The 10,638-nt window shown below is 37.7% G+C and overlaps 1 protein-coding gene across 1 annotated transcript; it reads right to left on the reverse strand.

Moving 5' to 3' along the window:
* Window positions 1-6,899: 6,899 nt before the first annotated feature.
* Window positions 6,900-7,940, reverse strand: LOC125494919 (uncharacterized mitochondrial protein AtMg00810-like). Its single transcript, XM_048638811.1, has one exon. The coding sequence runs from the start codon at window positions 7,938-7,940 to the stop codon at window positions 6,900-6,902; it is 1,041 nt and encodes a 346-aa protein (XP_048494768.1).
* Between the last annotated feature and the right edge of the window lie 2,698 nt (window positions 7,941-10,638).

A 10,638-nucleotide genomic window follows, 5' to 3' on the forward strand; every position in this document is an offset into this window, starting at 1 on the left:
CAAAACACCCTCTCCTTTGGCCCTTCACAAAGCTCAATCATCACCATTTTCCCAACACTTTTCACCTCCCCAAAACCCCTAACTTTCCCACATTCTCTCTCCTCCATAACAACCCAAAAAATGGGACTCAAAAATGCAGCAAAAAACCCACCCTCACCGATGCCGGAGACTCGCCGCCGGTGGGCCCATTTGTTGAGTTCCAGAACGGCAATTTCCTTATAATGTGCTAATTTCATAGAGTACTATATTTTCTTCACTTCACAAAACTGGAAAGGATGCTGTGAGGATTCTAGCAGTGGCTCAAAGGATATGAAATGGAATGATCATGTGATCAAATGGGAGAAGTTTTCTGGCCGGCTCAACGGTTTTCGAATTGAATCAATTGAATAAGATGGGTCGAGTCTTCTATGGCTATCACTATCAGCAACTTATCTACATTATGCTACAATAATTATTAATAAAGAAAGTTAAGTGAATAAAAAAAGATCGAAACTTTCATTGGTAATGCCAGAAGCTGTGACCTCTGCGGTGAAGTTAACACAAGCGTACAAATTGGTTTATTCTTCACTATCAGCAAATTGAGTTTGCAGTTTGAAGCGTCGGATTGTTTAATGGAGAAATTGGGTATGAGGGTTTTCTTCATGAAATTCTTAATTTCAATCTTCATTCTTTTCCTATTTTCCATTTTCAGTTGGACTTTATTTTGTTTCCGTTGGACTTTGTTTTGTTTCGGTTGGACTTTGTTTTGTTTCAGTTGGACTTTGTTTTCTTTCAGTTGGACTTTGTTTTGTTTCAGTTGGACTTTGTTTCGTAATATGTATACCAACTGAAACAAATAATGGACCAACTGAAACAAAAAATGGACCAACTGAAAGAAATAATGGGCCAACTGAAAGAAATAATGGACTAACTGAAAAAAAATGAAGACTAACTGAAAAAAATGAAGACTACCTGAAAAAAATGAAGACTACCTGAAAAAATGAAGACTACCTGAAAAAAAATTAAGACTAACTGAAAAAAATTTGGAACCACCTGAAAGTCATCCGACCAAAGATTATGGTCGGACGAGTCTGACACAATACGTTCTCTAATACTTAATAGTATATTTCATGTAACTTTAATATATCAACTAAAGAATAATGCAGGTTATATATAGTTTATTTGTTAGATTTACGCAGGCACTTGCATATATTACACGAATGAAATAGTTATATTACGAGGTCTATAATTACAAATTAGTAAGCCTGATTCATGAATTATGAGATTAATGGGTATTGTTTTGATTAAATGACGAATATGTTTAAAGGGACTACGACTCGTAGGATGAAGTTTTGAATTAAAGGTTAACAAAATTATAACGTTTTGAAATTGTAAAATACGAAATGATTATAGTAAGACATCGTCTATAATTACAAATAATGAATTATAACTTAGATGCTAGGCTGTTAAGTAGAAAGAATGCCTATGGCTTTTATCAACCACCAAAGTCCTGAATATATATAAATCCTGAAATGGATACATGATGGAAATGGATCAATAAACTCAGAATTTCGAATAAAATATTAATAAGTCTTTTATTATTTCTTGAATTTATTATTAGATTAAAAAGGAAGAGATATTAAAAGCCCCTACAATCAAGGTTGTTAAGCAGGATTCTAGATAACGTCTACTCCTAACACTCGTACTCCACTTCGAACTACGTTTTATGGTGCTTTTATATAATGTTTATGCTATGCTTTATATAGTGTGTGGGATATGAAATGTTTGGCTATGTAAATGATTTGATGATGTTATGCAATGACTTCACTATGATTTCTGAAAATTACTCAAAAGAAACGAAACATGATAAATGAAAGTGAAAGATGGTGAATGGCAGTACTATGTTCTCTTGGCCGTGCACGTGTCATTGTGTTATCTGGCAGCAATGCCACCTTCTTATGGGGGACAACGTCCTCGGTGGTACCCGCATTTCGACATTATATGTCACCTTCTGATGGGGACAATGTCCTCGATGGGTTTGTCTGGCATTATATGCCACCTTCTGATGGGGGATGAGTAGCCTCGGTGGCTTTGCCTTTTGTTATTGATTTATGGCATTATATGCCACCTTTTGATAGGGGATGCATCCTCGGTGGCTTTGCTTTATGTGACTACTGGCCTTATATGCCACCTTCTGATGGGGGATGAATATCCTCGGTGGCTTTACCTTCTGTTATGATCTATGACATTATATGTCACCTTCTAATGGGGTGGCTATGCTTTCTGTTGTACTCACCAATTAACCAAATGAAGTTTTCTAATAATGAAATGTGATAATGAAGATTATATTAATGAAAATGACTTTTAAATTCCTGATTCGAAGTGTATGTTTATGAAATGGTTTTAGTATATTCTCTTCTCCCTGTTTGCAAATAAAATGAATTGAAGAATTTACGTTGTTAGAGTAGTATGTTACTGAGCTCAGCTCATGACATTTTGTTTTTCTGTTTTAGGTATGCATAAGAAGATGGGATGACGTAACAGTGAGGATTAAATTACTTTAATTCATGCGACTATGACGGTTATGTAATCCAAGTTTATGATCACTAAATTAAACATTTACTATGCTTAAGCTATCTATATATATTTCTAGAATTATTACAACTGTTATAGAGGTTTAGTTATATGACATAATGTTGTCTTGTACTTTCCTGGGTGCAGAGTACGGCAGTGACGCACCGACTAAGCTAGGAAGGTATTCCGCTACTAATCTTTGTAATTAATTAACATAATAGTGATGCTTATAAGTCAGGGCGTTACAGGTTTTGTGCTTGGCGGTAGTGTGTCATGAGAATGTCAGTCGCTATTACTCAGCTTGGTTCGAAGCTGAGGTTGCGAGTGCATTTGCTTTAACTGTGGATTCTGGAGAGGTTTATAGTGAAATCGGAGGGCCATGTCTATACATCCAACAAGAGATGAACATGTTTGGGATTTTTTTTTTCTCAAATCGTGAAAGGATTACAACATATTCATTCGAAAGGGATAAGACATGGAGATCTAAAGCCCTCCAACATATTCATGAAGGGCGAACGCATCGTCAAAATCGAGGATTTTGGCTTAGGTAAGCGAATATTTAAATATCCAAAACCACGAATTGATGTCATTTGCTTTTTTTTTTTGTAAGTCTTGTAACTTTATTATATACTAACTCTATCTTTCTATATGTTTTCATTTTTTTGTTGAACTAAAACTTATTTAACCGCCAGTGTTTGATAGAAGAATTTGGTTTTGCCTTTTTTAGTATATTTAGTTTTTTGAGCACCAAGAGTATATATATTACCGTCAAATGTTGTTTTGTGGTTGAGATTTTTAGCAGCAAAAGTATCATTTTAGATATTTGTAGTTTAGATTGTCATGTGCTAACTATAAACGTGATTGCAAGCACTGTTTTGGCTAGAATTGTAAAGGCTCCTATTGTTAGGGTGTTAGGAATTATCTATATATGTTTAAGATAGACTTTAGAGATAGAGTATTATCCCTAATAGGACTATAGATGCAGGATTTATATATATAGTTGATTGATGAATGAGATGATCACACATAACATTAACCTAAATTTAACATGGTATCAAGAGCCAAAGGTTGAGAAAAATCCTCTCCACCCATGACCTAGAACCGATCATCAGATCGAAGAGAAGAGGAAAAAAAACCGAAACCAAAACCCTAAACCACACGAACCAAAAACCTAAACAGACGTGATCCTCGATTTTTTTCGCCACCATGACCGAATCTATAGAAACCAATATTCCCAAACCAGATCCCGCCTATTTTCTTGGCTCCAATGATAATCCAGGCAACTTAATCACTCCGATTCAGTTGAAAGATGACAACTTTGATGAATGGGCACGTGCAATTCGCATGTCTCTGAATGCTAAACGTAAATTAGGCTTCGACCCCCGAAAAATTGGCTGACTGGAGCACTGTTCAATCTATGCTTGTGTCGTGGCTCCTCAACACAATTTCCCCATCTATAACATTAACCTAAATTTAACATAGGGGTTACTAATTACTATGTTGCTTTCGAGTTAACAGTAGAAATGCCAGAGTTTCCCCTAGAATCAGACATTTTAGTCTGGGGATGATTTTGTTTGAGATGCTTGATGGATTTGGTTTCGGCACAACTCAAGAAAGGTATGAGGTGTTGGGGAAACTCAGAAAAGAGAGGAGAATAAGAGAAAGCTTCTTTGGATATCAAAAAGAAGGATTTGATCAAAGTTTTGATTTCTGAGGACTTTACAAAAAGGCATGCTACTTCAGAGATTCTTGAGGTAGGACTTGCTGCTTCATCTAATTGCCAAGGTTTCTGTATCTTTCGTAATAAGTTAGAGTGAACCGAGGTTAAGGCCATCATGTTGAGTTGCAGACTAGACATTATTGATAGAGCATCTGCTGCTATATTGTCTCTTCCCTTATTATGCTCAATATTTAAGTCAAATCATGCTAATTGGATAGCCATTTCGTCTTATCTTATGATCAAAATTCTATCATGTACTTTGGACTGTGCTGATAGTGAACTGTTGATTGGTTAGGTACTGCTGCCACTTCTGCATGCAAGAAGTTCTCTATAACAACAAACAATCGTCTTATCACATGTTTTCTTCACTAACTCTCTCTCTCTCTCTCTCAATCTCTTTTTCTTTTACATTTTGTCAAAAATTACGGTTTTTTCACTAGATACCCTTGACAAATATTTTTTTTGCACCATATACCCTTTCAACTTTCCAAATTCACCATATATCCCTGACGTGTTGAAATATACCTCAACCTACCCTTATGACTAATGGAAGTCTAACACCGTTAGTCATTAACCCTTAATTTTCCCTCTAACCCTTATTTAACTAACCTAAATCTAATCTAATCCTAACCCCTAATCCCCCTTTAACACTAACCCTAACCACCCAACCCCAACCTTTTCCCCTCCCACCTCAACAGCCCCCCTAAAACCGGCGCACCACCCTCGCACCACCTCTAAACATGTTGCACCACCCTCACACCACATCTGAAACCGTTGCACCACCCTCGTACCAACCCTAAAATCGTCGCACTACCCTCGCACCTCCCCTAAAAATCCTCGCACCACCCTGAAAATGCCGCACCACCCTCACACCACCCCTGAAAACGCTGAAAACGCGGAGGGGGGGCTTCGGGGGTGGTGGGGAGGGGGACTGAAGTGGTGGGGGTGGTGTGGGAAAAGGGGTTAGGGTTAGTGTATTAGAGATAGGGTATTAGGGTTAGGGTTAGATTTAGGTTAGTTAAGTAGGATTAGAGGGTGATTAGGGGTTAATGACTAACGGAGTTTAATGCCGTTAGTCATTAAGGGTAATTGGACGTATTTTTTCAAAAGGGAGAGGTATATGGTGAATTTCAAAAGTCGAAAGGGTATATTGTGCAAAAAAAATTGTCAAGGGTATATGGTGAAAAAACCGTAAAAATTACCAGGTAAACTCTACCAGACTTCGCTAGAATGGACTATACATGAGCGACTGCTAGCAAACTAAGTTAATGTAGACAACATTAAACTCGGATATATTGTTGATGGTTCTAAATCTTTAACACAGACTTCAAGGTGTCTGGAATACTTCAAAACTTATATTGTAGATATTCTTATATCTGTTGTTGGTCTGGCAATATAGGTAGAGCTAGAATTTACCCTCCCAGAACCAGAAGCACATATTTTTCTGAATGTGAATGTTATATGAAAGAATGCCTTTGGGACCTGGGTCTAACTAAATCCACCGGGATCGTGGATGAAGTTGAAGGATTACAGGGGAGATTCTCAATTAAGGGACTAAAGACTGCAGGGTATCTGACATTAGAGGCATGTAATTTGCCTTTGCTTGGACACATCAAACTGTAGCACCTATCATTAGAAAACAATGATTTTTCCAAGTCATTTTTAAAAAAATTCTAAATTCTAATGAAATGATATTTCTTCTAGAAATTCAATCATACCTTTTTCACTTTTTGATCAGGTCAGCCATTATGTTCTGTATGACTTATCCTTTAAAGAGCTCCGGATTGGAGGAATAGTTATGTTAGCTGTCCCTTTGTCCAGAAGAAAGCCCAAAGTTTAGGAGGATGACAAAAAAATTTAAGCCTAGTTTAGTTCTTTGAGATCCAGTTCCTATGAAAACTGACATGCCATGATATTTGAAGTTATATACTGAAGTTGTAAGCATGGAAAGGCACTTCCCTATTTCCCTTTCTCAAATAAGCAACATGTCATGTCTCTTACGGTCTGTTTGATAGTTGGTTATAAATGGTGGTAATAGGAATGAATTTGTATGTAAATTTGTAAAGAAAATCATTGTTTATTATCATGGTAATGCTAATTTATCCTAAAGTGTATTTTTCTTATTAAATTTTGAAGAAACCTGTGCAATATCAGGTTTCATTCCTTGATGAAATAAAGAAGGAAGAAAAGATTTGGAGGCGCAGCAGTGATGATTGGGGCTCTCAACCCTAAAAGGATTCTACCTACCTTTATATATACACCTTGCACTTCACTACAGTCTAAGAAAAGGACAGTGCATCACCAATACACCTCACAACAAAGCAAATAACACCTAATATATACTGTAACAAGAAAAATAAAACTACTGAAAATACTAACCAATGGGAACTAATTATAGAATAATTACAGAGTAATTATGCACATATTTCTACAGCCCCCCTTCAAGTTGGACTTGGGGCAAGGAAACAAGTCCCAACTTGGAAGATAAAAAAGCATGCTGATTCCCTGAGAGAGATTTGGTGAGAAGGTCTGCCAATTGGAGGGAAGTTTTTACATGAGCAGTGGAGATGAATCCACTCTCAATGTTTTCTCTGATGTAGTAACAATCCAGCTTGAGGTGCTTTGTTCACTCATGGAAAGCTGCATTGTGAGCTATATACTCAGTTGATTTGTTATCACAGAAAAGAGGAACTGGTGTGGGAACAGTGATGCCTAAATCTTCAAATAGACCAGCAACCCAAGCAAGTTCACTAGTGGTTTGAGACATGCTTCTTAGCTCAGCTTCACAGCTAGATTTAGATACCACCTTTTGTTTTTTTGTTTTCCATGAAATTAAGGAAGAGCCTAAGAACACACAGTATCCAGTGAGGGATCTCCCACTATGCATACAGCTTCCCCAATCTGCATCACTATACCCATAGAGGTGATGCTCAGTTTCACTAGGATAGAAAAGCCCAAGATTAAGAGTTCCCTTTAGGTACTTCACCACATGTAGAGCAGCTTGAAAATGTGGCTTTCTTGGAGAGCTCAAATATTGGCTTAACTGTTGTACAGAGAAAGAGAGGTCAGGTCTAGAGAGATTTAAGTACAAGAACTTGCCAATAAGTCTTCTATAGGGTTCAGGGTCTTCTAATAACTCTCCTTGATCAGTAGAGAGTTTGATTCCTTCGGGGAAAGGAAAAGTGACAGCATGACAGTTTTCCATCCCTGCATCCTTCACTATATCAATAGCATATTTTCTTTGATTGATCATAGTGCCTTTGCAATTCCTGGCCACTTCAATCCCTAGGAAATATCGCAACTTTCCTAAGTCCTTGATGGTGAAAGCTCCATCAAGAACTAGCTTCATTTGAGCAATACTGTCTTCATCATCTCCTGTTAGCAATAAATCATCCACATATACTAAAATGATGCAACATTTGTGGCCCTTGTATCTAACAAACAAGGAGTGATCTCTCTCACACTGCTTGAAGTCATGTCCCAATAATACCTTTTTGAGTTCTAAGTTCCAGCATCTGGAGGCTTGTTTTAACCCATACAAGCTTTTCTTGAGTTTGCAAACTTTCCCTGCAGTAACTCCTTCATAACCAGCAGGTGGTTTTAGATACACATGCTCTTCTAAATGCCCATGAAGAAAAGCATTGTTGATGTCAAGTTGATGTAGCATCCAATTTTGAGCTGTTGCCAAGGCAATTAAAATTCTCACAGTGGCAAATTTGGCCACAGGAGAAAAGTTGCCTTGTAGTCCTTTCCTTCCACTTGCTTATCCCCCCTTGCTACTATTCTAGCTTTATATCTCTCAATTTCACCAGATGGCCTAAACTTCACTTTATAAACCCATTTTGTGTCCAGAGGCTTCACTGCTTCTGGCAAGTCAATGATGTCCCAAGTTTCATTCTTTTATAAGGCTTGAAGCTCTTCTTGCATTGCTCTCACCCATTCTTTGTGCTGAGAAGCCTGTTGGTAAGTTGATGGCTCTTTAATCTGCATCACATTGTTGAGAGAAGCTAAATATTCTCCTGTGTAGTATTCCAAGTTGTCAAGGTCTGCATGAACAAGGTTTGTTCTAGCAACATTGACATCTCTTCCTTCCTTGCTTCCTTTCTCTTGCTTTTCTAGAACATAATCTTTGTATCTTATAGGAAGATATCTTTCCCTGACTGGCCTGCTTCTTCTTTCTGCCACAGCTTCTTCTCTCACTTCTTCACTTCTCCCAGGGTCTTCCTGAGCTCCCATTGGGACTGTAACTTCAGGACTTCCTACTTAAATATTCTCTTCTGCTCTTGTCTCTTCCTCTTGCATTGTTTGATTTTCCTGCAAGATAAGTTCACTAGAGAGAGGGTTTTCATCAGTTGCACAATCAACATCTTCTTCATCAGGCTCTACAACTAGTAGAGGAATGCTGTTAGGATTCTTAGCAAAATCAACTTTATTTTGCTTAAAAGGAAATATATCCTCTTTGAAAACAACATTTCTAGAGACAAATATTTTTTTAGTCTCTAGATCATACAACTTGTAGCCTTTTTGTCCACTAGGATACCCTAGCAGAACACATCTAGTCCCTTTAGGAGCAAACTTATCTCCCTTGCTGTGTGTATTGCTTGCATAGCACAAGCAACCTATCACTCTTAAGTGATCATAGGTTGCATCCTTTTTCATCATCCTCTCATGAGGAGTCTTCCATTGTATGACTGCAGAGGGCAACAAATTAATTATGTGCGTGGCTGCTAGCACACATTCTCCCCAAAACCTGTTTGGCAAACCTGCATTCAACTTAATTGCTCTAGCTGTTTCAATTAAGTGTATGTGTTTTCTTTCTACTCTCCCATTCTGTTGGGGAGTCCCAGCAACACTCCTTTGGTGTGTAATTACCTTGCTTCCAAACATGTCACTGCACTCACTCTGCAATATTTCAGTTCCATTGTCTGATCTGATGACTTTAACTGTGGTTTGGAACTGATTCTCAACTATGGCAAAGAAAACTTTAAGAATTTCCTTCACCTGTTCTTTATTGGATAGTAGATGTGTCCAAGTTGCCCTGGAATGATCATCTACAATTGTAAGAAAGTAACTAGCACCAGTTACTGCTTGGGTCCTACAGGGTCCCCACAGATCAATATGCACAAGATCAAAAATTTCATTTGCCATAGAATGACTAATAGAGAAAGGCAGCTTATGATGTTTTGCCAAACAACAAATATCACAATAATATTCGTTTAACCCTTTACAATCACAGACACTCAAGTGTTTCATTTTAGAGAGAGAGGTGTGACCCAATCTTTGATGCATCAAGTTCAAATTTCTCCTATTTTTCGAATTCAAAACTACACTGTTACATTTTCCATCATTCCTTTCTTCAACTTCAAGCTTGTAAAGCCCTCCAATATTCCTCCCTGTTCCAAGCCTCCTTCCATCAGAATAATCCTGAAAAACACATCCATCATAAGTGAAAGTCACTTTCACCTTTCCTTCATCAACTAACTTGCTCACAGCAAGCAAATTGTGCTTGAATTCTGGCACATACAACACATTTTTAAGCACAATGTGTGGACTTATCACAAGTGTACCTATTTGCTTTACTCTTTTAGTACTTCCATCAGGAAGTCCTATCTTCATTTCTTTCTTTAAAAACCTCACTTCAGCAAATAGAGAATGACAACTTGCCATATGATCTTATGCACCCGAGTCTATTATCCAAGACTTCTCATTAAACAGATCATAGTAAGAATAAGCATTTGAAGTACATGCTATACCTGCTGAGTTACATGAGAAGCCTTTTGTACCTGAGCTGCTTGTGTCTTGCTGTTTGTGTTGCTTCATCATCATCATCACTTGTTGCACAATAGTGTTCACCATCTCTGTATCCTTTTTCTTTTCTTTATCATCTCTTTCTTCATCAAAATCAAAAGGAGTATCTTGTCCACTCTCACTTGAAGTATTTGCAACGTTTCCAGCATATCTCTCCCCTGGTTTAAGAGGGCTTGGAAACCACTGAGGGAAACCATTCTTCTGGAAGCAGCTGTCTTCTAAGTGCCCCCTCTTGTGACAATAGTCACATTTCTTTCTCATTTTCTCCTCCTTTGTCTCTCTTTTCCACCCTTGTTTTCCTGGATATCCTCCTTGGACATTCTTCTTTTGATGCGGGTAGTTATAGTTTTCTCTTCCTACAGCAAAAGCATTAGCTTCATTCCCCAACTCAAGAGTCCCACATATCTCCTTCTGCTTTTCTACTTGCAACACCATTTGATGTGCTTTGTTTAAGCTAGGAAGAGGGTCCAAACCCACAATATTCTGCTTCAAATTATCATATCCAGAGTTCAACTTCATGAGAAAGTCTATTACTTTATTTTTTTCATCTCTCTCAA

Source organism: Beta vulgaris, chromosome 2 (assembly GCF_026745355.1).
Source record: "Beta vulgaris subsp. vulgaris cultivar EL10 chromosome 2, EL10.2, whole genome shotgun sequence".
Taxonomy (NCBI): domain Eukaryota; kingdom Viridiplantae; phylum Streptophyta; class Magnoliopsida; order Caryophyllales; family Amaranthaceae; genus Beta; species Beta vulgaris.

Excerpts from the sequence above, each read along its gene's own strand:
- LOC125494919 (XM_048638811.1), bottom strand. The coding sequence starts at position 7,940 with ATGCTACATCAACTTGACATCAACAATGCTTTTCTTCATGGGCATTTA.